This window comes from Bactrocera neohumeralis, chromosome 4 (genome assembly GCF_024586455.1).
Source record: "Bactrocera neohumeralis isolate Rockhampton chromosome 4, APGP_CSIRO_Bneo_wtdbg2-racon-allhic-juicebox.fasta_v2, whole genome shotgun sequence".
Classification (NCBI taxonomy): Eukaryota; Metazoa; Arthropoda; class Insecta; order Diptera; family Tephritidae; genus Bactrocera; species Bactrocera neohumeralis.
The window spans coordinates 90,511,071-90,538,922 of NC_065921.1; the positions used below are offsets into that span (position 1 = coordinate 90,511,071).

A 27,852-nucleotide genomic window follows, 5' to 3' on the forward strand; every position below is an offset into this window, starting at 1 on the left:
TGAATGTTTCAGTTTGTTTTTATTAATTTTATAATTCGACCAACCGCCGTACATAACAGAAAGCAACTCTGTTTGTCTGTTATGTTTACATAAATACTTCTCAATATATACATATATATATATATATATATATATATATACATATGTATTTTAAGATAAAACAAATGTATGTGCAGCCACTTAAATAAGTGTAATTAAATATATTTTTTTTATGAACTGAAACTTGATACTTAACTGTATTGTAATTGTCAGCCTTAAAAATGTGTTTTTCACACAGTTTTTTTAGTGATTGGCGGTTCTTATCATCATGGCGTTTATGTATGTGCGTTAAAATGTTTTAAAATATAAATTTATTTGTAGTATTAATTTAATATGATTTTCTATTCCATAGGGTTATTGCAATTTACTAAGTTTAATTATTCATTCTCATAATATATTTTATAATTGTTATACATGTTTTCATAAACTTAATTTCATTATACATGGTTAATTTTATTTATTATATTTGTGCACTTCGTAACTTCAATATGTGCAATTATGTTTTTAATGACTTAATTCAAACAAAGTGTTGAAAAAATTTTTAAAATTTTTTTAAAATAATACTCAAAGTTTTTATCTGAAAATACTGAAATTGCTTATTTAATTTTTGAAAGTAAGCTCATAACAATACTTTGTTTTCTAAGCAAGTAGAGTATACATATCTGCAGCGCTTGAAATAAAATACAATTTCAAACTTGACTGAGTACAAAGTAAGAAATTCCATTTATTGTATGTTAGTTGTTAAGACAGTTCTTTCAGTTCTTTGCGTTTGCTTTGTTTAAAGTAATATAAACCAGGTTTATCGACCAGTTAAGAAAAAGTAGCTCGGGGCCGTCGACTTGATAAATATTTGCATATAACTAGGAAATTTGTAATCCACGACGCTTAAAAATTTATTGCATAAAGAATTTTATGAGAATGTACGATATATTTCAGCATAGGGTAGTCATTTTTAATTCTGCATGCTTTTTACTCATACATGCATAAGCACATACATAAGTATGTATGTATATATGTATATGTTATGTAGCTTTTGTATTCAATGTGATCGGTGGTGTGGTGTTTTAGGAGTTGTACCTACGTTACGCAAGCGCCCCATTGTACCGACATTTACCACGCCTCCGCTCATGGCAACTGTACCGCTTGCATTTTCGATGGCGCTACTCCCACCACCTTGGATTTGCATGTGTGTACGTATTTGCAGTTGATATTGTTGGTGTGGGTAGTGCAATTGTTGTTGGTTGTTTTGTTGAGCTGACTGAATGTGATTTAGCTGTTGTTGTGGTGAGTGTTTGATGTCGTTACAATCACAAAATTGTGGGGGTGGCGCTAGCACTATATTTTCGGCACTAATGGGTACAGATAGAATGGTTCGGCCACTACTAGATGGTATGGCGGCATTTAAAATCGGTTTGTTGCTGTTACTACTATCGCCAGTGGAGTTCAACTCGTAGTGGTCGCTGTCCGATTCAATGGGTGGTGGCAACTGCATTAAAGAGACAGCTGCACTGCGGCTAGCGCGTTGCATAGCAATGGCCGCTGCCTGTTTTCGGGTCAGTGAATTGTGACGTTGGAATCCCTTCGCAGGTGGTGACGGACTCAAATCGCCTTCGTCTTCAGAACGTTGTTCATGCTCCGATTCATATTTTGCATCTTTTCCTTCGTGCTGCGATTTTTTGTGCAGCTGTTGTTGTTGTTTGGTAACAATGGCAGCCGTATTTGTACCTGTAACACCAGCGGCTGCTGTTTTTGCTTTCAGTATTTGTTGTAAATGCTGTTGATGCAATTGTTGCTGATGATGATGATGCTGTTGTTGCTGCTGCTGTTGCAAAAATATATGTTGCTGTGTGGCGAGCAGTTTCTGATTTGGATGTAAATGTTGTTGCGGTATATTGACAGGCAAAATTGATGACTGCTGTTGCATAGGCTGACTTGAAAGAAGCTGTGGCTGTACATGCCCCACCCGACCACTGACGCTTTGATGACCTTTATTCGCACTCATTTGTTGACTTTGTATTACTAATGATTTAACTTTTGTTGCTGATATATGTTGTTGCTGTTGTTGTATTGCAGGAGCATGCTGCTGTTGAACCATTTGTTTAACGGTCACTGTAGTAGCCGTTGCTTTAGCTTCAAACACAGCAGCAGTGTTGGCAACGTTGAGTGTTGGAATTTTCGACGCGCTTGAAATTTCTGCTGTGTTAGTATCTTCAGTTTTTTCTTTTAACGTTGGTGCTACAGGTGTTGAAAATATCTCCACTTCGGCAGCACTGGACGATGGTAATGTTAAGGAGCTCTTTGTCTTACAAATGATACTAATATTAGATGGTGAATTAGTAGCAATGTCCTCTCCGATTATATTCGAATGTATAATTGCTGCTTTTCCTAATTTGGACCCTAGAGTTTCTTCATTTTTATTAGCTTTAGGGTCTTCAATAATTGTAACATTCGGTTTTTTCTTAATCGTATCAGTAGTTCTGGTAGTATTTCCCTTCACATTTGCGCCAGCGACTTCTTGGTCGCTACTTACACCTGACGAGCTATTATCACCTTCCTCACCGATTACTTCATTAACCGGCTGATCATTGTTTTTATTATTATTTTTCTGATCCTCGGCAGTTATTCCAGCTGATTGATTTTGTCCCGGAGCACCAGCTACAGGTCTTTGAGGATTTTCGCTTTTCAGAAAACCGTTTGGTGATGATTTTGATTGTTTCAAGTTGCTGCGAACGCGTTGAATCTCATCAACGGATAACGAGTGCGAAATTGAAGTAGATCCAGTGCTACTCCCGCTGAAATAGGAAGCAACATTATAAATTTTTAAAACAGGTATGACACATTTAATGTTTATTATTTTTGTGGCTTACCTTGCTTGACTGTTTCCACTAGTGTCAGCAATGTCTACAAGTGTAATTTTTTCGTTTAATTTAGTATTTCTGGCGACTAAAATAGAATTCTCATCCTCATCGTCCGACTCACTAAAACTATAATCTGGCTCTGGTATTGGAGGTGCGTGACCTGCTCCAATATTGTTATTGTTATTTGTGGTGCAGATTTCAGAGTTACCATTCTGTTGACCTGCATCATAATGTGTTTTCTCTAGTAGTTGCGGTTGCTGCAACATTACCTGACTAGTTGTTGGTTGTGCATATTGACTACTAGACTTTTGTGCTTGTGTAGATGGATTTGATCCTGCCTGTGGCGAAGAAGTTACTTGTGTATTCGGGGCCGGAGATTGGTGCTGTTGCTGTTGGTCATTTTGAGATTGTCGGTTCTATAAAGTTTGGAACGTATTATAAACTTTTATTGGTAAAATTTTTAAAATTTTTCGTACACACCTCTTGAGATTGTCGTAACTTCCATGCCATCACATTTCGTAACTCCTGTGGCGAGGCATATATTTTAGCATTTGTTAAGGGATTGAAACTCGATTGAATACCATCAATGGCTGCTGAAGTGACGGCATCATTTTCGGCACGCTTCTTTAACTTTTGCTGCAACGACAACGTTGACTCATACTCCGATGTGCTGCGAGTCTCCACTTTAATAACTTGCCCAATCGGTGGTGGGGGTGGTGGGTGTGTAGGCGGGGGTAAAACATTTAAACGTTGCAAAGAAGAATGAAGAGTGGCAACATCATCTTGCGAGTGGTGTCCTTTATTTGCTGCTGCCCAAATAGTCGAGACTGATCCATTTAAATGCGTATTTAAATCTGGTGTTGAATGGAATCGTTTTAAGTCATGACCATTGGATTCGCCCACCGACGGTATGGGGCATGGTTTACAACGCATAGTTCCATTTTTAATTTTTGCCTTTCGTTTCATTTCGGCAACACTACCGTAAACTAAAGGCGCCTTCATCGGCGAATTGGTATTTGGCGGTGGTGTAGCAGGTCCACTGTCTGTACCAGACTGAAACCGAGATGTGGTCATCATTGTAGAGTAGCTGTTTGAACTATCCATTGTTTCACCCTGTTGACGTTGGAAAAGTTCCTCCAGTTCTGCAGCAGTTATGCGGCTGGATGTTGGTCTCGCCTTTATACTTGCGGTACGTAACTGCACTGGCGTTCCTGGATGAGTTGGTGTGGGTGTGATTATTGATTCGACGGATGAAGATTTAGTGTGTGGTACGTCGCCGTCATCCTTTTCCCCTCCATTTTCCAAACCTGCCACCATTGATTTCGCTCTTGCTCGTCCAACGCTTAGCGTTGTTTTTGGGTCTCGGCGTGGCGGTATCGGTGCTGGCATTCGACTAACTACGCTACTTCCAGCACTGATACTACCAGCTGTATTGCCAGGACCCAGTGACATTTTTCGCGGTAAAGTTGCACATTGGCGATGCGATGCTTGTGGTGTATTCGGTCCGCTTGATAACTGATAAATGCTAGGTAAGAATTGTGCTCCAGCTTGCATTTGGTTAGGGAATTGAGGGGAAATAACAGTCATAGATACAAGCGCCCCAGCGGAACGTATCATTTCTACGACTTTCTCATGGGAAGCTGCTCGTACATCTTCATTGCCGATGGCCAGGAGAAAATCTCCGGGACGTAAACCTGCCATGTCAGCCACACCTCCTGGATCCACATCGTCTAAGTATTGTAGCGCTGGAAACCGATCTGTTGGTTTTAATTGCATTAGTGGTGAGGAAGCCTTAGCTCCACGTAATATGAAACCAAAACCACGTTTTGCTCTGTGTAGAATAATTGTTCGCGGTTCATTTAAACCTCTGGAATTGGTTAGTAGAGAAATTGAATAGCTTAAAAATGCAATATTATACCAGTAAAAATAGTATATATCCAAAGAGCAAAGTCGAATAAATACATTATCGAGCAAAGAACTCCAACTTTCAATAACGTAATCGTGACATTGCATTTTCCAACAGTACAAATTATAAAATACCTATACCTATACGTATATACTTACACTTTTTTCAATCGAGGAGCCGTAGCGCTGCTGAATTGACTAACTAAATGTAAAGTGTTGTGGTATCCGGCTTTCATCACTGAGTCGGATCCGTTGCTATTTAATGACATAGAAGGTGAGTGCTGCGTATGGCCTGGCGCAATAATGTTGAGTGAAAGCGTATCAACACTGTTATTAGCCGCATTAGTAGTAGCATTACCGCTGATACTGAGCTGAGGTGACCTTAGGGGGTTCGCTACGTTATTCACTGAACCCCCGGTTGAAGCGTGTGGTAGATAAGAGGACTGGCAACTGGTGTTATTGGTATTGTTACCAATAATAGGGATTACCGTTGTGTTCTTTTGGCGTAAGCTCACTTCCTGTACACAATCGACGGGAAAAAATCCGGATTGGTTTGAACCACGAATGTATCCTTCCAGGAGGCCACAATCAGTGGATCCCACCACCTCAATAACATCTCCTGTCTGCAATGAAATATGGCCTGGTGCATTACCAGAGTATGGTTCCATGCACACCACGGTGGTACTGGGATGTCCGATTGAGCATGCAGCAGAATCTGAATTGGTACCAACACCAGATGAATCGCTGATTAAATCACTAGTGTCACCAAGTGATTTGTCTAAATATGGGCAAAGAAATGCGTAGTATGAGAAACATAATTCTTTGTTTGTAGTTAACTCCTGAATGTTTTAAAATTAACAATCATATTAAGTTTAGCGCCCTGATACGCTATTGCATATTTATATTAATTCTGAATTTTTCGTTGTTTTTTTTCCTTTCCCACTAAAACTTATTATGAACAAAAATAAATAATGTCTTTAATGTCTGAATACCGCAAACTTTAACAAATATTCCGGTATAATAATAACTACTTCTGCTGTTATACTAAATTGCTTATATGCAACTCTCCGTTGCATGATAAAATGCTACTTGATATATGTAGATAGATACTAGATTAAAATCATACCCATGCTATTAAAATATTACAATATTAACTCAAAGATAGCAACAAAATTAAGAAAAATATATCTATATCCTTAATATCCATGAGTGTTCAAGAATACTTACGCGAGTACATGTTGGATAAACGATGGTAACATTACCATACTCTAATAATAATTATTATTACTTTGTAAATGATCTCTTTCTATTCCGCCATATTTTCTTACTATTAGTGGTAGTTATACTCATGCTCGACTTTCTATTATATATGTAAATGAGATTGCTGATACACATTAAAAACAATCTAAGTTGGAGAACATACATACATACATATGTGTTTTTTATTCTTGTGCATAACATTGCGAAAGTATTTACATAATAACAACGTCATACTTTTAAAACTTCCGACTGTCTTTCTCAGCGAAATTAGGTTCTCACAAAAATGCATCATCCGCTCGGAAGAGACTTAAATTTTTTGAAATCTCGACTAGTCGGACAATATCATTACGGACACCAACCATTCAGCAAATAGCATCTGATCAAAATTGACTCGGATTGGTCCATTTCACCTACGCGCGGAAGCCGACTCGATATTTTTTTCTTTTTTTGGCATAACTTTTTTATGTTGGTGTGCAGAAAAGATTAATTACGTTAATTAGAGCGTGCTTGCCTGGCGAGGTTGTTTGAAATGTTGTGTTTCTGAGGAATAATGTGGAATCTACGGAAGCGTCTACCTCGATGGCAGTTCAAACGTTTTGGGCATGAAGCATGTCAATGTTAGACTCATACCAAAATACCTGAATCTTTTGCAAAAAAGACTTTGAGTAGATGTCGCAATAAAGATGCTTGGCAGCGTAGTTGAGAACCGCATATTCAGCGTTCCAACCATTTAAATTCACTGAATGTCATCCCAGCCGATGTTTGTAACAAGTGTTTGGGAAGTTGGATTAAGTGTTGGAATGCAAAAGATTCAAAGCATTTTTCTTTTGCCGCAACAAATCGTCGAAAAACGTTTGTATATACCATTAACATATGTAGTATGTACATTTTAGTTATATGTGTATTTTTTTATTTTGTTTTTTATTATTTGTGTATAATTAAATTAAAGCAAGTCAGACGGATTCCGTCAAAACTAATGACTTCTGTATGAATAGAAAATGTTTAAAATACTAACAAAAATTGTATTCCTTATTAAAAAAGTAAATTGTATTAATGTGATTTCGACCTATGAGATATGATCTTTCTCCTCATCTAGATGACTACATATACATACATATATGCATATCACATAATTAAATGTGCAAATGTACTTACATATGTAATTGAAATGTAGAAAATAATGAAAAATATAAAGCAAGAAAATAAAGTCATGACGAAACAATAAAAAATAATATTCAATACCTGTTACAATGCTGATGTCATCTTCATGTGAGCGATGTCCTGACGATCCTTCGGAGAGACTTGAACTTGCCGAGCTATAAGGAATATGCTCGGATGGACAAGGTGACGGTGGTCCATTATGAAAACATGTGTTGTTCCGTGGCAAGGTGCCCATCAGGCTGCCAGCGCAACTACTTTGGCAGCTGCCACCTGGCCAGCCCACAGCTGACCGACGTTTTGGATTATACCGAGGTTGTCCGCGAAATGGAACTAAGGAATGTGGTGGGAGTTATTTACTTCTTGTTATGTTTTTTCACATACTATTATGCACGTAGTTACATTTTAGGTCCTTTACTAATTTCTTTTCACACTGTATTCTGCTTTTATGTAAATACTTATTAATTATAAATAGTAAGCCATAAACTAGGCAAGTAAGAAATGCCTAAGTTCGGGCATGTAAAATTCCCGCGATTTGCTAGGATCATGGCAAAAACGTTTAGGTTTCCCGGAAGGAATGGCTAAGTCAGGGTATAACCGAACATTTCATACTCTTGCAATTTGCCAGGATCAAAGCCAGTGCATAAGATTTATATGTTATATGGGTCCCAGGGCAAGTTTTCTCCCGAGTTTATCAATTTTAGGCCCAAAGATGCACCGTTAGTAGAAAAATACGCCCTCTCAGTTTCATTGAGATAATTCACATGTTGGCCGATATATGCGATATAAAGTCAACTAGAAGTGCACAAATTATTCTATTAGGTATGTGGTGGCTAAAGAAATTATTGATCCGATTCAACCTATTTTTTTGACAATACAGACATACTATTATTAAGAAAGGCTTCTTCTATAATATATCTCACAGATTGACCGATATTATCAATAAAAATTTCACAACTTTGATAAAAATTTTCGCTATCTGAGGAGTCGAAAAGTTTTGGTCCGATTTGAACACTTTTTGGTCATAAGGTGGTCTACTTGAAACGCACTATTCTTGCATAGTTGTATCCCCATGCTCTAATTGGTGCTTAATTTTCATTTTGGAAAATGAAAGAATCAGATGGAATTTAAAATGGATATGTGGTCTGATTTCGTTTATTTTCGCACTGAAACATAGAAATGTCAATGTAACATTATATCTCCAATTTGGTCGATATCAGTCAAGTAGGTCCTAAGATATGGCTCTTTTGTATCATCCCAGGTGTAAAATTGAATGCCTCTGTCGTATTTAGCTATTATGTAATTTATCGAGATTTAGTGGTTTTTACAGTACCGTTATATAGAGTGTGAGCGGGGTTCTCATCTGATTTTCACATTGTCGGTAGAAGGGGCGGGGCCACACCCATTTTTGCAATTTTTTTAGCTCACAAGTGCCCCTTGTTACTGCGATCTCCTGTGCCAAATTGTGGTTCTATATATTTAGTGCTTATTTATGGCATTTTATTGGTTTTCGTTTAATGACTTTTTGTGGGCATGGCGGTGGTTTGATTGCGCCCATTTACGAATTCGTCCTTTCTTTTTTGCCAAGGACCCGTATACAAAAGATCATTAAGATATTTAAATTTTTACTCAAGTTACCGGTTGCACAGACCGACAGACGGAGGCCAGACAGTCACGCGGATTTCAACTCGTCCGGAACAACCGTTAGGTGAACAATACTATTATACTCGTAGCATCATGTAACAAGAGTATAAAAATGTTGGGAAAGAAGTCAACACTCATATCTTATTCAAAACCGTGAATGAACTACAATTACATTTAGTATTTAGTTTCAATACTTTGGGTAGTCGAAAAAGACTTTTCTTATTTCTAATAAAATTTTAACGTATTTTTTTATAATTATAATAGTAAATAAATAAACAAATATGTACCGTTTTAGTCGACCACTTTTTGCCATTTTTCCGCTAAAGACATTATTCCATCAGTGTAAAACTTTCATGGGTGTAAATCGCAATTTCGAAATTTCCAGGACGGAAGCGAGCGAATTGTTGTTGCGCTACACGATCTGATACAGCATCGTCTTCGTAAATTTCATAAATTTCATTGGTGGCTTGCTTTTTATACAAACTTTTCAAAATATAGCGAACTTCTTCATTATATTCACTCACTTTTGAACAACTGTAACTTTTTTTCAACTTCCCCGATTTTTTGGTTAAATGAAGCTTAAAATCTCACCTTTCAAACACTATATGGTATGACATAATGTGATTGGTAGCACTGGAGATATGTGGCAACCTAATTTAAATATACGAGCCTTCTGGCAACATTTTTTGATGTAAGAAAATCGAACAGAACTATTTCAAGGATTCTGATGAAATAAAGAAACAGAAAAGAAGCCAAATATTTCGTTAAGCGTTTTTCTTGGAAATTAAGAGAATAAATAGGAAAAACACAGAAGTGTGGACTCGAGCACCACAGATATACGACAGCAACGACATCTATTGACAAAATACGAAAAGAGTTTTTCGACTACCCAATATATGAGAGCTGGAGTAATACGTTTACCGATTTAAGACTTTTCGGCATTGAAGTACTTATATATTATATTCAATATTAAACGATCGCTTAATTTTGTTAAAATAGCTTACACATTGGCCGATATATACGTAAAAAGCTAACTGGATGTTTGAAATTCTTATTAAGATGACTGCAGAAAAAGACGTTCTCTTAGTTTCATTGTTATATCTTAGATATTGTCGCTCTATTCATTATTTGAGGGTTTTATAGGTTATGATCCGATTTTGACAATATATGATGTCAAAAGGATTCGTCCCCGGTTCGGTTGATATAGGGTTTCGCATAAGGGCAGTTGGTGGGCGTGGCAATGTACCGATTATGCCTATCTGTAGTACCAATCTCCCCATTCACCTTATTATTTTGGTACTTATAACCAAATATAAACAATCGTTAGGTGAACAAAATTAGTTTACTCTGTATAAACATGTTGAGAGAGTATAAAGTACAAAACATAGAAAAAGTAAAACTGGTAGAGAACAGAAAATATTTTTATTAGTTGTCTCAAGTTCATTGTTTATTACAAAATTCTTTTTGATCGCATAAATGGGTGTAAAGTTTTTTGGTATTGTGTCAGTCACCTTCCGCTATCTTGGTATGAGGTCAATCCCAGAAAAAAGTAAACTAAACAAGCTTGAAAATGTTACACTTGAAAGAACAACTTAGTTTTTCGAAAATATGGATTTTATGATAATGCAAACATTAAAACCAAAAATTAATTTAATTTTATTCGCCTAAAAAAATTTTGCATCTAAAATTGTATTTCAATTAAATTTTATATGAATATTTATTGATTGTTTTAAATTTAGGAAATATTGATATTTTAAAAAAATCCATTCAAGAATACTTTCTAAATTTAAAAATTTTCCTTTATAAGTTATAAAAAACCTCTCCAGTAAAATTTGATATGTGTAGATATGATAATTTCGTAAAAAGGGAACGATATGTATAAAAACCATGTAATTACCAACAAATATTAAGAACTTTTTAAAACGAAAAGTGTGACATTTTTTTAATATGACAACTGATACTATTTGTAGATATTTAGGGAATAATAACAGTATAAACATAAAAATGTATAATGTTGCGTTCAAGTTTAGAGTCAACATAGAATTCCATAGAGAAATAAATTATTTAAAACATGATGGATTTTATATTTTAACGTTTTTTCTTTGTTCCAGATGTGAAGCTATAATTGGCATTTATTACATATTTATTAGAGGCTTTGCCGTTAGTAGTGGACGCCTTAACGATTTCTGACTATGATGAACGGTATAAATTTAAACTACCTACGAACGGCTGATGGATTTTATGAGAATCTACGTTTTAACTTCGTTATTTTCTAATAGCTTGCGTTAATTAAACATTTTTTACTTTTTCATGTGCTTATCATAGTTTGAAGAGAACCGATTCTAGAACCGAGCTTAGGTCTTGCTAGGCGCTCTCCAAACTCTTGAATGTCATATGTAAGTTTAATGCTTATGTTATAATTTTATAGATATAAACGAATAATTCATAACTAACGGCAAATTTTAGAAAACTGCTATAAAAAGCGTAACTATCTATACACATATACATACATACGATGAAGTAAAAACGAAAATCAGTGCGAAAGAAATTAATTATAAAGGCATGTTTCATATATGTATATAATATATATGTATATAGGTATACTAGGTACATGCAAATATGATGATTGTAAATTGTACAACTATTAAAATAATTAGAGTAAAGTGGATGATTGATATGGACATCGCGAGTAGGATTATTTCTGGTAGCAGTGCACATTTTATTCTTTTTGCCTCGAAAATTATTGTGATAGAAAATGGATGTATGAATTTCAACACATTCCGACATATGGCATACTTGTGCATTTTCGTGCAATATTTTATCATGGGAGAAAACAATTTAATAAACGAATATAACTACGTACCGCACATATGATTGTGATATGCACATATTTACATACGTATGTACCATTTTTTGTGCATGGAAGCCAACAAAAATATTTTATAGTAAATTCAGGTCATTACTCACCTACATCATCAGCTTTAAAATTCTGTATAATTTCGGCGAGGTCCATATTTCCGGCAATTACGGCAACCTTAATAGAAATATATATACAATTTTAATAAAGGATTTTGCATATTATTTCATTATTTTTTAGTAATCTGCTGCAAGTTCAGATAAAAGAAAGCTGCTACTATTTACTATATTTTTAACATTATTTAAAAAAAATACAGTCTTTAGAATATCTGTATAGATATACGCCAAAAATAACTCTAGAACTTTCGATATATGCATAACGTAATAATTTGTTCAAATGGATATCCAAAATTACTGAAAAGAATATTTAGTGAAGTGCATAAAAACAATATATGTATCTCGATTTATCTTAGTAATACAATAAAAATTCATGGATAAAAGAAAATCATCTATTCAAAATGTTTGTATGTACATAATAGCTTTTGAAATATCACCTATAATGGCAATGAAATCATTAAGGATTAGACACATTCAATTTGTAACTTAGTTGATCCATATAATTGACTTTTAAATTATTTTGAGATGAAAAGTTTTAGAGTTTTTTTTTACCCATTTTAATTGCGTTTGTTGTTAACCTTATAAAGCAAAGATTGGAAAAATATGTACCTGATAGGGAGTTTGATTGGCATAATTGAGAGCAGACCGCTGTGCACCACGAAACAAAAGCATTCTTGCACAAGCCTCTTGATTGTTAACAGCGCATACATGCAATGGTGTGTTACCGGAAGCGTTACGGCCATCCATGTCCGCACCATAAAACAATAAATGTTCCAAATGGTGTACAAGACCATGCCGACAAGCCTACCATTATTCCATAGTTTTTATTTGTAAACGTACAAAATACGAATACAAATATTTATATTATTAATGTAGTTTAAGTTCAAGCCAGAAAAATAAGAATTAAATATAGTTTTGTTTTAAGTAAAAGAATTTAAAGATGTTATTAATTTGTATATAATAACATAAGTATGTTTATAATAACAGAATAGTCAATAAGGTTGTCCCAAAATTATAATAATCTACACCATCACCACTTAATAATTGAAAGGTATTTCAGCGATGTTCTAAATAAGTAAAATATATTTACAGGAAAGCAAAATATAGGATAGTTTTGTAATTTAATTTAAAATAACAAAGAAAGCTACATTTTCATATGATTCAGTCAAGGTTTATGTCTCGGAACCCGTGAGTTTATGTGTTGAAATTTAGTGCTTTAGTGTAAGTCAAGCCGGTCTTCGTCCTTATCACAATTACATTCGAAATCCTTCTTTGAACTGTTCTTGGGGAACCAGAGGTAAGAGTTTAGCCCGAGATAAAAGTTTCTTAAGGTGGAAAGTGTTGTTATACTTTTCTGTGTTTTATCTTATATTACTAAAATATTATTAGCTACAATATTTTACCAGAACCCGATATGTATAGTAGATTCTTTGTAGATAAATTTTAAATTACGGCTTAAATACTTAATAATAAGATACTAACCTGATGAACCTCGTTCCAACCTTGAGTGTCTTGTATACCTAATGTGGCGTGATCATGCAGCAAGCTCTCTGTTACCTTTGGATCGCACTTACGGGCTATAGATAAATAGAGAGGTGTTATACCTCGCCCATCCTTGTAATTGGGTGATGCACCTAATTCTAGTAGGGTTCTTAGAGAACAAAAACAAATTATTTATTTTACCTATATTGAATGAAAATAAATTGGTTCTGTAAACTTACGTTACAGCTTCCAGTGAGTCCTTTTCAACGGCTTTATGTAGAGCTGTAGTACCGTCTTTGGTGCGATAGTCAAGTAAAGCACCGCCATTAACTAATGCTATCAGTAATTTATTTGGTTTTTTAGCTCCAGTGGCAACAGTTAGTGGGGTCTCTCCACTTTCTGGGCAATGAAAATTCGGATCTAAGCCTTTGGAACACATTTTTGCAATCTTGTCTACATGTCCAGCATGTATGCATTCAAGAAATCGTCGTAAGTTTGCGCGTGTGTGTAATGCCTTCAATTGTCTTTCATCCAAATTCAGCATTTTGTAAACACGTCTCTTATATTTAAGCTAGCAATAATATATGAAAGGCACGCAATTTAAATATTGTACTTGAATATGTTGGAAAACTTTAAATCACCTCTAAATAGCCGACAGGTCCATTAAACGGATAATCACCTAAGCGCCGCTCTTCATCAAGAAATTTCCCGGCTTTGCCATTTGAAGGTGGACTGAAAAGTCCATAATTAAAACTCTCCTTAAGTTCCTGTGTGCAAGTGGTAAAAGATACTTACTTTATATTAGTATTTAAAATTTTAATATAAACTTAACAAATACATTTCTTAGTTTGTAATTTAATGACAGTTGAGCAACACAAGTTAATTTTAGCATGCAAAATAATGAACATTCAACACCAACCTTAAACCAAAAGGCCACCTATGGAATTTTTAGCGAAAAACATAATATGGAAAGTTAATCCAGTGTGGTATATTAATATATGTATGTTGTTGTAGTGCGATCATTTCGTGAGGTGGACGTTCATATGTCAGTAGTTGTGTTGCGAAACCACTCATAGCACAAATGTATGTAGGTATATTATAAGTATTTGTGTGCGTTGATTAGTATTTATTTGGCAATAAAAGCATATTGATAAAAATCATAATAAGAAGAGAAAGCAAAGTTCACATAAATAAAAGAAGCAAAATTCGAACTCTCTCAAGACAAGAACATATCCATTATGAACAATAATTCCCGATTTAGATTTATTTTAAATCTGCTTTCAGTAAATTTCAATAAAGATTTTTACATCTTGGATTTGTACTTGAGTTGAGTGTGCAGAACATTTGAAGCTAAAGAATATGTTTGGCAATAATACAAATACAAATTTATATTGATTGTACTAGATGTACTTATATACATTAATTTACTATAGTATTTTTTTATACCCTGAACAGGGTATATTAAGTTTTTCACGAAGTTTGTAACACCTAGAAGGAAGCGTCAGAGACCCTATAAAGTATATATAAATTATCAGTATGTTGAGCTGGGTCGATTTAGCCATGTCCCTCTGTCTGTCTGTCTGTCTGTCTGTCCGTCTGTATATATACGAACTAGTCCCTCAGTTTTTTAAGATAACGTTTTGAAATTTTGCAAACGTCATTTTCTCTCCAAGAAGCTGCCCATTTGTCAGAATTGTCGATATCGGACCACTATAACATATAGCTGCTATACAAACTGAACGATTGGAATCAAGTTCTTATATGGACAACTTTCACATTTGATTATTTTCTAAGGCAACAATGTAATCTCCGAAGAAATTGTTCAGATCGGTTAACTATAGCATATAGCTGCCAAACAAACGGAATGATCGGAATCGAATGCTTGCATGGGAAACTTCCTCATTTAACGATATACCTTCACGAAATTTGGTATGCGTTATTGTTCATAGAAATAATATAATATCGGAAGAAATTGTTCAGATCGGCTCACTATAGCATATAGCTGCCATACAAACCGAACATCGGAATCAAGGGCTTGTATGGAAAACTTTCGTTTTGACGTGGTATCTTCCCGAAATTTGACATGGATTACTGCTTAAGGTAATAATATAATCTCCGGACAAAATTGTTCAGATCGGATTACTGTAGCATATAACTTCCATACAAACTGAACACATAGTTACTAAAAGAAATGCAACTGTGAAGGGTATATTAGCTTCGGTGCAGCCGAAGTTAACGTTTTTTCTTGTTTTAATACCAATTCATTTAAATTGGAAAAATGTAGTTTAAATAAATTAAAAAATGGCTTTCTGAAATATTTTATTATATTTTGGAATAGACCACTTTGTTTTGCCAACACATTCAAATTAATACGTAAATTTTTGTATATATGTAAATTTAATAAAAACGCATACATATTTCTTGTTAAAAAGTAGCTTTCTAATTATTTTATATGCCTTTAAAGACTTACCTTTGGCAATGAGGAAAGCACCTGCTGTTTTACATCCCAAACTAAACGATCTGACGGAAACTGAAGACATTTAAAGACGTTTAGTTCGGGCACATGAACCCGCACCAGTAGCCACCCATCTCGAGGCTCTGGTGGTGGTTCATCGTCAAACCCCGGCCCTGGACCGGAGTCCATATTGGCCGGGTTTTGTTTGACTTTTGGTGTGGGTGGGTGATAGGCGGTAATTTTGAATATAATTTAAACAACTTTTTAAAAGAAGTAACTATTATTCTTCTTAACCTTTCTGGGTTCAAAAATATCAAATTGTGGATTTGGTTTTTATGCTGAATCAGTTGTGTTGTTAATATATTGAAACATTTGTTGCTTATGATTATTATTAAAAAAGATATTTCGTTGTAGCGGCCTTTTCATTCACAATGGATTGAAGGATCTGAAAGAAAAAAATATGTTGCTAAATTAATTGGTAATATACTTACATACATAGCTTTAAGTAAAAGAACTTATTCTATAACTAGGTCTTGATAAAATAACGTATTAAAACAGAAGGGTATTTTATAGGGATGTGCCGCCGAATTTTCATGCAATTGCTGATATTTTTATAAATCAACGTTATAGTAATCTCTGCGTTTTAACTGGTAATTCGTTCACTTTAATCAAGCTTTTTAAAATCCTTATCATTATTAAATTTGTTCTTTATAACATCTTAAAATTACCTGTTGAATTTCCACCAACAGTTTTCTTTTTTATATTTATTTCAGATAAACCATATTACATCTCTGGTTTACATGTACATATATATAAATATAACGTATAACTTTGAGTGGCAATACGTTTGTATGTATTTTCCTACCTTAAAAATGTTTTCGAGTATTTATGTACTCGTATGTATTAACTAACATCAACAAAAGTTTGGAATTTCAAACGTTAATGATCTTATAACAATTTATAAAACTTGCCAATAAATTCAAATTTCTAACTATGAACTCTCACTTGCATGGATCTATTTTTATGGTGTGTATTTAAGGCAATATATGCACTTTTAAATAAAAAAATCGATTATTTTGCATTTATGTTCATTTATACGAATGTACATATATTTGAAAAAATTCTTAAAAGTTTTGAAGTTGATCCGGCAAATATCAAAGATATGGTCGTATTTGCTAAAAAAAATTTGAAAGCCTTTTTTATACCACAGCCGTCTGCTGCAGCATCAGAAAAGAAATGGAGAAAATACATACTGCTAAAGTTGTTGGCACAGCATCGAAACGTGCCGTATGGTAGATTGAAAATGAGGTTTGCGCGTATACAAAGGTCTTTAACTTTGTAAGTGCATCCACTCGTTAATGGAGGGGCATAGATTCGACCTTAAAGTAAAAGCAGTACTAGTTTCGAAATGAGCAATTTGTTTTTAAATGTTTGCCTTGCCAGTATTCGTTGATATGATACATATACATTTGCAATATATAGCACATACTCAAAAGAAAATGGTTTATTAGTAAAAATCCGATTAGTATTTTGATTTTTACAACATGTATTCTTTGAGTGTGGAAAGGTGGTTTTTACGTCTAGTACTTCATGTGACAATTGAAAATGAGTTCTCTTCCTGAAGATAAAATTCTGGGTTATACAAAATTAATAAATATATTAAATATGTTCGCCTTTTTGTATGGTGAGGTATTGAGGTCCGCACACCTCATTCACTGTGGTCTGATAAGCTATTGTCTAAAAAATTTCAAGCACCCACGTTATTTGCATTGCTGTACCACAATTATTTATGTGTATAATCAACACCAATTGAGTATTTTTTACGAGTCTGTGTTCATTTAAAATTGGCGCAAATGACGATAACACTATGTATAAATAGGTATACATCTGTATATAAATACATATGTATGTATGTATGTATGTGTGTTCACAAATATAAGGCTAAACAATTTAGTGATAATCAAATTTGCTTGATAATTTATTTCATTTGTACAACCACTTGCGAGTATTCATGTACATACATATACATATATATTTGTACATGTGGTGCATTCATAGATATGTACATGTGGAAAGCCAATACGATTTTCTTATAAATGTAAGTATTAGACAAAAAAAAGGATTTTTAGTTTTGTTTTAACTACACTTTAAAAAAGAAAATCACCAGGAGGTCTTTTTTTTCTAAATTTTTTGAAACAGGGCGCCTATTAAAATATGATACATGCTTGATGAAGCTTTACTATCTAACATTTCAACATTTCATAACATAGCATGTTTGGTTTTTTGTCTTAACTACCCCTCTAGCATGTAAATTGGTATGAATAACATATGTAGTACACTAGTGAAGCTTGGTGTTTATTTCCTAAATTGCAATCAGTCGGCGGAAATAGTATATTAGGTCGTCAGTGTTTTGATATAATTTATGATTAGTTAATTTGTAAATGAACTATAATTCAAAATCATAAATATCTTAGTTATGCAGATCATAGCGTTGATTTTTTACGTTTCTACACCCATTTGTATTGATGAGCATATACATACGTACACAAAAGCATATGTAGATATCGAAAAATTTATAAATTGAAGCGCTTTCAAGAACTCAAATTAAATTAATATGCATAAAGCAAAAGTAATTTTTCAAATTTCAGTCATAAATACAAATAGAAGAAATAGAAGTAGAGCAGTTTCAAATGCGCAAAAGTTTAAACCCTTGAGCTTAGGACGGATATAGTCCATAAAAGGATATACATACATATGTATGTATTTATGATAGCGATAGTCAATATATGTATGTATATATAATTAATCAAAACTCTGTCTTAGATTTCGTTTTAATTGGATATTGACTAAATATGAAATGAAGAAACTCATAAATACTATATCTAATAAGATTAATAATTATTATTATTTAAAAAAATGTATGGAAGCGTACGCAAAGTGATCATCTCGATTTCAACCTCATTCTCATTATGAATGTAATAGCGGACGAAAGATAATGAGAACAACAAGGTCGTGGTATTTATTCGTATTCTGTAACCACAGGCTTAAAAAATATAAAGTTATATAGACGATTGTATTACATATATACATATATCTGGTGTGTTGCTAATATTCCTTTGTCATGAATTTCGGAATTCACATCCATACTAATAGCGGGGTTGTGCACGTGCTACAAAAACAAACCATAATAACTTCCTTCTGAGTGAGCAGTGGGCTCACTTTTTTATTTGGTAGGTTATTTTTTAAATTTTTAAAAATAAATGCTTGAGATACCAAAAAGAGGGTTTAGATAGTGCAGCGGTACCACGCTTTGCAGTGCATTATTTCCGGAGTTAGCATAATTATAACGGATAGTTCAGGATGACTTAAACCTTTTTCCGTACAAACATAAAAATCAAGCCGTTTAAAACGCCTGGAATTTTACCAAAAAATTATTGAAATGGTCGAAGAAGGCACTAACTTTATAAATTGCCTATTTATCTCTGATGAGGTCAATTTTGATCTAAACGTTATTGTCGGGCCATACTTCTTAGAAGAAAACGATGTAACAGTAACTGTCAGTGAGCACCGTTAAATAGAGTTTGGTTATAGCAATTGCACACATAGCAAGATCGGTTATTGCGGAGGTCCAACGAAAATTTGAAAATAAATTAATATCAAGAAACTCCACTTTCCGCTGGCCCCCAAGGTCACCTGACCTGACTGCCCCATACTTTTTTATGTGGTTATGACAAGCAAGAAATCTGACTGAATCCTAGAAATCTGACTGGATTGAAGCAGTCCATTAAATCGATAACTGAGGCAATTCCGACTTAAACCCTTCGAGCCGCAATGAATAATTTTCTAATTAGTTGCCGCATACGCGTGACTGAGCATGTACGTCATTTACGGTCCATAATCTTTCAAAATAATTAGTTATATATGTAAAATAAAATAAAATTTGCTATGCAATGAAAAAAATATAATGCATTGATTAAAAAAAAGTTATTACGGTTTTTTTGTGCCACCCTGTGTTATATGTAAATGTGGCGAATGTAAATATGTTTGACCATCATGAAACTTTGCATACATACATATGTATGCCTTATGGTATTGAGAAATACATAGGATATTTATTTTAAAAAACAAAATATATTTTATAGGAATTGTGAAAAAAGTAGTTCAGAATTCGTAATCCAAAATTGAAAAAAAAAATGTTTATGACAACTTGAAACGTGAGCTAAGACCGTAGAAGCTTATGACAGCATTTTTTCGTAAGCAAGATTTTGTAAAAACACATGCACCTAAGTTGCGGTCATTTAAACCAGATGTATTTGGTATTGACAATAGAAAAGTCCACGAAAGAACAACTTTTGAAAAGAGATTTCTAAAAACAGCTTGTTGACAATGCTAGTGTATTTGTTTAGTTCAATTAATTGAAAATGGAAGTATATAGAGATAAAGATAAAGAGCAAAGTAACGTTGGAACTTAATTTGTTTTTCTTAATAAAAAAATACATCATCCATGTAGCTGTGACCGACAGAGTAATAAAATGCTGAAAAGTACACTTCTGGAACTCAAAATTTGTTTTAATATTGTATAACATTGCTAACATTGTATAACTGTGCTCGTTGAAAAGAGGAACCAGTCACACTGTCCGTTATCTGGGTGAACAGATTAGAGTATGCGTGAATGAAGATCTGCTTGTTTCGTTTCTGCGTGAGGGCGTAATAAAAATAGAGAACAGAAACTGCATATCATATTTGTAAATAAATGTTAGCAGTTGAATTTATTTTTCTACCTGAATATTCCTTTTTTTAGCTATATATACTATATACTTAGGGTATATGGGACCCAAGACATTTCTTAAAGATTATATTCGTTTACATAATATTCATCAACTTCCAAATCCGTGTATCTGAACACTTCACTTTAGAATTTATTCTTCTTAAAATGTAGTTTTTTATGCTCCCGCAACAGTTTGCGCAGAGTATAAGAGTTTTGTTCACCTAACGGTTGTAAGTATCACCTAAACCAAAACTAATCGAAATAGATATGTAGTTATATTATATATGTATGTATCAGGCTAACGAAAGGAGTTGAAATCCGGTTGACTATCTGCCAGTGGCGAACGCAGGAAAAAAATTTGGGGGGGGTTTTAGGTAAAAAGACAATGTTTCATTATTTTATTCACAAATTGAAGTCTAATCTTCTTTTATTTTGGGCCATAACATTTAAAATCTCTTCCTCCGTCACGTCTATATCTCTATGGATATTCAAGAGAGCCATTCCGTTCAGGCGTGCTTCTCCAGTTTTATTTCTTAAATATGTTTTAAGCCTGCGAAGTGAGGAAAACGAGCGTTCACTTGAAGCGACAGATATAGGGATTGTTGCTCCAATCTTTAAAAAACGATGCACTGTTTTGAAAATTTTTGCATCGCAACAATTCAACGCGTCTAAAAAAGTTTTGGATCTCTTTGTTTGATTTAACCAGTTCCTGAAAATATATTCAAAATTTTAGTTAGAAAATATAATCTGAAGAAAAGATTTTTAACCTTTTCCACATTCTAAATTCAGCAACGAAATCATCGGGATCTTCTACATCAGCGGACCATTGCTTTTCTAAAACACGAACAGCATCTCAATAGCGTCAAGATTTATGTATTTATATGTTTTTAAAATCGTTCATTGATTTGGTCCAAAAAATGATCTAAAAACGGTATATAAATTGATCTGCGGTAATATTCTTCCGGTTCGCCTTCATAATTGTCGCGATTAGTTTGCCGTTTCGCCAAACGCGGAATTTTGATTTCTAAATCTAATTCTGCGGCTATTGTTTTAACTTATTCAAAAATTAAACGTTTAAACGATTGTTCAGAATCCTTACGCATTTCACTAATCTCAGCATCCAAATTATTTGCATAAGCAACGCAGCTGCTCAAATCACAGTCTATTTGCTGCAAACATAGGCTTATGTGTTTTGATGATGCAAAAATTGGCTTTAGTATCGCCATAGCAATCACAAATTGAGGTGATTGGATTGCAGTCAACAAAGCATGTTGCTTTGATAAATCACTTCTTAAATTTTCAGTATCAAGCTCTTCCAACGCTGTACGGATCAATGGGAATAAATCGTTAAATAAAGAAAGAGATTCTAAATGCTCCACCCAACGTGTTTCGCAGAATTTAAGTAACCTCACTTGCTTTGAGTTTGGAAAGGATTCAAGAATAAGATTTTTGAGCAGTGTGTCTGCTTTAGTTGACATGCGAAAAAGATTTACGGTCTCTTTCATGGAGCCAATACAATTTCTTATAGCAGGTATTTTGCAAGTCGTTGCCAAGCAAAAAAAGTATCAAAAAGTATCAAAAGCACAACCGTTGTTTTAAAAATTTTCATTTGACGAAAGCCTATTTAGTGACATAATTAAGCATTAAATTAAGAAAAAAAATGTAATTTGGTATAGAAGATCGCAGTAGAGAGGGGAACTTGTGGGCTAAACATTTTTTAAAAGCTTGGGACCCCGCCCTCTATAAGCTCAAATGTACATATGTATATATGGGGGCCTTAGCCTTCAAATTCGTAATATAAATATTTTGCAGCTTCCGGTGGACTTTATACGTTATGTATCTTCTTGTCTGTGATTGTAAATAATGGATGCAAAACTTCCTATTTTAAATTCAAATATGTATGAAAATACCGTAGATAGAAAAGATATGGTGATAATCTTTCTAGAGTATAAAATTTTCGGTTACACTCGAATTCAGACCTTTCTTACTTGTTAAATTGGTGTTTGTATGGAATCGATCGTTTTTTGGTCACTAACCAATATATATGAAAAGATAAAAGCTCTTTAGATGAAAATTCGTGCTTCATAGCAGTGTATCGTCTTCAATATGAATTATAGGTAAAAACAGTATCCCAATAAAGAAGTATTAAAAGATTTTAGCGCACGTAACTAATCGTAAATACGCATGTGTATGTGTGTATGTATCTACAGTACATTAAAACATATTCTAACAGTAATTGAATATTTTAAATTGATTTCGCAGAGCCAAAAACGCGTATCAGTACTCATTTATTAATTCGTTAACAAATTCAGGTACATGTGCGTAGGTAAGTGCGATATATGTATATATAATTCGGTTTATTCTATTAGAATAAACTGTGCTATCTTAACAGTATATTGGTATCACAACTAGTAAAACAGACCTCGAAGTAAGAAATTGTTGCTTGACACGAAATCACCTTGAAAGTAGTAAATGTTTAACTGATATTTTCTTCCAAAGCTTTTCCACAATACCACAAACAACTGAATTCTTTTTATTACGTGACTTAATCACTTAATTAATTAATGGTCAGTTAGTATTACATATATGAATTTTTATAAGGAAAGTCCTAAATAAGCACATATTTATGTTTATGAATAAAAAATACATTACTAACTTTACGAAAACACGTTCATCTACTTTAGCAGCATAAAATCAGATGCATTAGAGCGGGTCGATTTACGTGGAGCCAAAATAAACGGGGAATATTCTAGGGCTCATTCTGAACAACTTTGCTTAAGAAACTATAGGTCTAAACGCGGTTTGAAGCCAACGATTTTTAAGGCGAAGTTCTTTAAGGATCATAAAAATGTGTTCGTCAGTTTTTGAGATATCTGAATGAAATTTAAGAATTAGATCTCACATATAACCAATTAATCAGATTTTTTAAACTTCGCCTTAAAAATTGCGCATTGGGAACAAAATGATGAATCTCATATTCAACACTCATTCGTTAAATATTCTCCCTATTTGTAAGACTTAAATGCATGTGAATTATTTACAATATAACTTTAGTAGTTTAAGAGATACATATTTATCCTGACACCATTTAAGGAAAACCTCAAAATCTCCACCTTACAGTGACCCATTGTATTAAGGGAGGGGTTAGGGTTTCAAGGTAATAAAAAAACTGTTTTGCGAATTTATTTCCTTAATATGGAATGAGTAATTTTATTCGGACCTTTTGTACATTACTGAGCACACTTTTGAAAACACAAAAGTTGGTTATGGACTAGAAAATGATTATATAAATTGTACCTTCCTCTAATCTATAACATTAGAGAATCAATCGAGGAATAATAAAGAAACATACCGTTTTCAAACAAAATGATACATAATTCTAAAATTAATAATACGTTAGTATGTAATAGCATTATAATTCAATTCTATAATGAGAGTAGAATGTGCGTTAGTTAAAACTGCCAGTTCAGTTAAGAGTAATAAGTGCGCTGGTTAATTTTTTGGTGCCACACGAGACAAATGCATAATTTCTTCCCGTGTGCTCGAAATACATATATTAGTCAAAAGTAAAACTCCTTTGAACTGTGCCGTATACTACCCCACAATCTAAATTATAAAATTTTTGGAATACGATTATTTACACCAAGTAGCAATTAACACTAGTACACATTAAAAACTTTTATCCTGATAATTTCATCAGATGAAAACTAGCAAACGGTACCGCTTATTGCATAAATCGGTCGAGCAATTTAGCTGAAAAAATAGAAAATGCAGTTTCGAATGTTCCCTATCTTACACAACATAGCCATGTTAGATATATATATTTTATATCGTATTCACTTATCAAAACACAATTTGGACATTTCTTAATAATTATAAATACGTTCTTAAACATTAAACATTTTGTCACATTTTTGACATTTTATATGATTAAATTTGCTACAACGCCGCTGCAATACTGCCAATAAATTAATGCTACGATTGGGATAGTGAAAAATAAGTAGGATGTAGGATACTGACCTTTTCAGACACACCTACATTATCCCAAATAGACGTTTATACACCAATGATACATATACATAAGTATACATATAATTACAATGCTATGTAGCTTGTTGGTTTCCTTACCACTTTTATGTTATTGTATCCTTGAGCAATTTTAATGTCTAATGCGGAAAAGAATCACTGCATGTAAAATTGCAACGAACACGGTCTCAGTGGAAAGCCGATCGTTGGAGGCGAAAATCGTTGATTCTGTTCGGTTCCTTGTGGGATGTGTGTATATTATATGCAGATACTTTCGTATATTTGCTTTTTTGAGCTTCGCTATCAAAATCCTCTCACTTGCCTGTGTACATACATCATTATAAGTTCACCATCTTATGAGAGCGGACGAAGCCACCCATCATAAGGGACAAATTGACACAAGGAGTCCGTAAACATACAAAATTTTAAATAGAAAAGGAAATAATGAACAGAGATAAATAATTAACGTGTGTGATACGAGAGAGGCACAATTGTCAGCGAGAAATATATTTAGCTCACAACAAACAAGCACTTCATTTTATATGCTATGAGCTCACCAACGGTTAGCGTAGAATATTGAAGAGCAAACAAATTTAGGATATATTGTATTGGTGTCGGTTTTTAGCTTGCTTTGACTTTTATTTCGTTGTTTCGGTTTAGCAATTCTAGCTTCCGATGTACATTTTTCACTTCACTTTTTTTTATCACATTTTGTCGAATTTAACGAGTATAACTATACATGCGTATATACATATGTACTTGTGTTCATAAATTTTAGAAACTTGTATGTGTATGTATTATTATAATTTTCACTATTTTGCTTGACATTAATAATGGCTTAAGGTATTTCCCCACTAAATAAATTGCTTCGGGAATTTAGTTTACCTTCTTCTAAAGCAGGATGAAATCATATTTAGGCTTTTCGGTTCACTTGAAAATCAACGAGGTTCTCTACATGGTTTTTACTAAACTTTATGTCTGGCGTGATTTTTCTAATGCGAGCGACGCGGTGTATGCACTGGCACTTACACTTCAAATAGTTCATAACATTTATATACATATGTACATATGTATGGTATACATATGAACGTATTCTGTAATTATTCACAATTTATTTTTATTACTTTTTGATGTGGTATTCTTTTACTGCTTAGTTTGATGTCAGATCTTTCATTATTAGAAGAGAATTTGAAGTTCTGTAAAAGAATACAAAAACATAGATAATTAAAAATGCATTGGAAATATTAAAAGTTGTCTTAAAATTTAAATATTAAGAAGGTATGTTCTATTTCGATAACTTGGCTCAATTAGATACTATATTAAATATTAGTGGCCTGTTATCATTTTATAAAATCATATCTCTCAATACCTAATGAAATATTTTTCAACATTAGAAAAAAAAAGCGTGATAAACGTTTGGTAATTAATAGGAAGGAAGCTGTAATATAACGTAATGAAAAACCCGCCTATAAAGCTAGAAAAGATGTGCTTAAAAACGAAGCGACACTTGTGATTATAAAAATACTATTCCTATTATATTTTACCTCTTCTCGCCCTGGTTCAGTCTTTTACTGATTTCATTTTGCTATTGCTTTTGCAGGTTTTGTACTGCTCCAATAGTTATTGGTTTTGTTTTTGCTTAGACTTACTGTCGGAATCTGGCCATCGGAGAATTTTTACGTGTATATACACATATTTATATGTAACGTTAAAAACCGGTTCTTGGCTTTTTAGCTGTTGTATTGGTTTTGTCGTTGCGATACTCCGGCCTCCTTTTTTCAGGTTACTTGAAGTTATTTGCTAAATCATTTGCAATATCTGATATGTATTCTGATACATACACAAATGTTTGTTCATATGTGGACTTTAATATAACTTCGCATGCATATGTACATACATATGTGCGTTGGGTGTATGCATAGAGATGTAATGCAGATTTCGCCTTCAGTAAATGACTTTTTAACAGATTTAATTATTTTTATTTTTCCCGTCTCGACTTATTTCTTTCTCCGGAACGACTCAAATCCAATTGAAAGGAAACTTCTTATTAATTTTTTACATATTTGTCAAACAAGAACGGAAGGAAACGTTCTTACGGTTCAAGGAAAACTAGTCACAACGCAGTCTAAAAACGAACTGAAATCGAAACAGAAAAATTAAGTCCCATCAACTTCAATAGCAGAAAGTACGTAGGCATTTACTTGCAAGAGCGACTACGAAGGTGGCAAGTTGTAGTTATGAGCGGCAGCGAGTGAACAAGAGATACTATTGAGAATGGAGCAATCAAATGAATGGTTGTTTATGAGTTGCAAAGAGAAGTACAGAGAATGAAATATAATTAAAAAAAAAAACTTGTTTAGTTAAAATAAGGGGGATGTACATATGTATGTATATGTACTTCCAAATCACATACACTTGACAATAACAAACATTCAATTCCTGTAAAACACATACATATGTAGATGTTGAAATGTTATATGTATGTATATCACTTTATAAAGCAATATAGTTTTTACTTTAATTAATATTGTATTTTGTATTATTATTTATTTATAAAAGAGGTGAACATGTTTTCTCAAAAATACATAAAATTTGGATGCACACACACACATATGTATGTACATACATGCATATGTATATGCATGTCGACAGGCATTGCCAGTATTAATATTGCCAGATGTTTACATAATTACATAAAAAAATACGAAAAACCATCTGTGAATCATCAAATAACATTTTATTTTTAGTTAATAGTGTTTTTCCGAGAACCTAAATTTAAAATGTTACCTTATATAGTTCTTGGTTAAATAAACAGAAACATTATATGTATGTGTAGTATATGTCAGTAAAAGCATATTAAAGATAATTTAACAACAACAACAACAACAACAACAACAAAATTGGTAATTCCCAATAATTTATAAGTTGTTTTTATATTTTTAATAACTCTTGTTTTTTAAAAATAAATTTTAAATTGTGGCATCACTTGTCTGTTTGGTTCACTCGACTCGCTCATTTTTTTCTCTCTTCACATGATTGGTAGGTTTTCTTATCGCAGGTGGTAAATATTTTACCATAACTTTCAGATTAGTTTGTTTATCAAATTTTTGTTTCAATACCACGATGTTTCTTCCATTCCGTTCCAGTTTATAAGGTATTTAAGACTTAACGAGTTATTTAGCAGCCTTTGGAATGTATTTTGGCTGTTTTCTTTGTTGTTGGTGTGTGGGATTCTTCCATGAATGGATTCGACATGTAATATATTGCCTAAGTGTGCAGACATC

General features: G+C 33.3%; 1 protein-coding gene across 11 annotated transcripts; it reads right to left on the bottom strand.

Annotated features, from left to right (window-relative positions):
* On the bottom strand, nt 1–26,698 carry LOC126756194 (protein shank). 11 transcript variants are annotated; one of them, XM_050469059.1, is made up of 15 exons: nt 26,113–26,698; nt 25,693–25,764; nt 24,671–24,890; nt 15,790–16,219; nt 14,239–14,256; nt 13,961–14,086; nt 13,559–13,890; nt 13,320–13,488; nt 12,447–12,641; nt 11,832–11,898; nt 7,305–7,553; nt 4,962–5,580; nt 3,378–4,764; nt 2,907–3,313; nt 1–2,831 (listed from the first exon to the last, which is right to left on the bottom strand). In XM_050469059.1, exons 4-15 carry the CDS (start codon nt 15,961–15,963, stop codon nt 1,079–1,081), a joined length of 5,496 nt encoding a protein of 1,831 aa, XP_050325016.1. In that variant the 5' UTR covers nt 15,964–16,219; nt 24,671–24,890; nt 25,693–25,764; nt 26,113–26,698; the 3' UTR covers nt 1–1,078. The 11 variants fall into 11 exon arrangements, with proteins under 11 accessions (XP_050325016.1, XP_050325015.1, XP_050325014.1 ...); XM_050469058.1 differs by having other exon boundaries at nt 25,454–25,764; XM_050469057.1 differs by having other exon boundaries at nt 24,671–24,921; nt 25,454–25,764.
* Nucleotides 26,699–27,852: the final 1,154 nt, after the last annotated feature.

Coding starts and splice junctions, on each gene's coding strand:
- LOC126756194 (XM_050469055.1), bottom strand. CDS start 15,963: ATGGACTCCGGTCCAGGGCCGGGGTTTGACGATGAACCACCACCAGAG. Junction 13,489..13,558: donor GACTCACTGGAAGCTGTAAC/GTAAGTTTACAG, acceptor TTGTTCTCTAAG/AACCCTACTAGAATTAGGTG. Junction 11,899..12,446: donor CCAATCAAACTCCCTATCAG/GTACATATTTTT, acceptor ATTTCTATTAAG/GTTGCCGTAATTGCCGGAAA.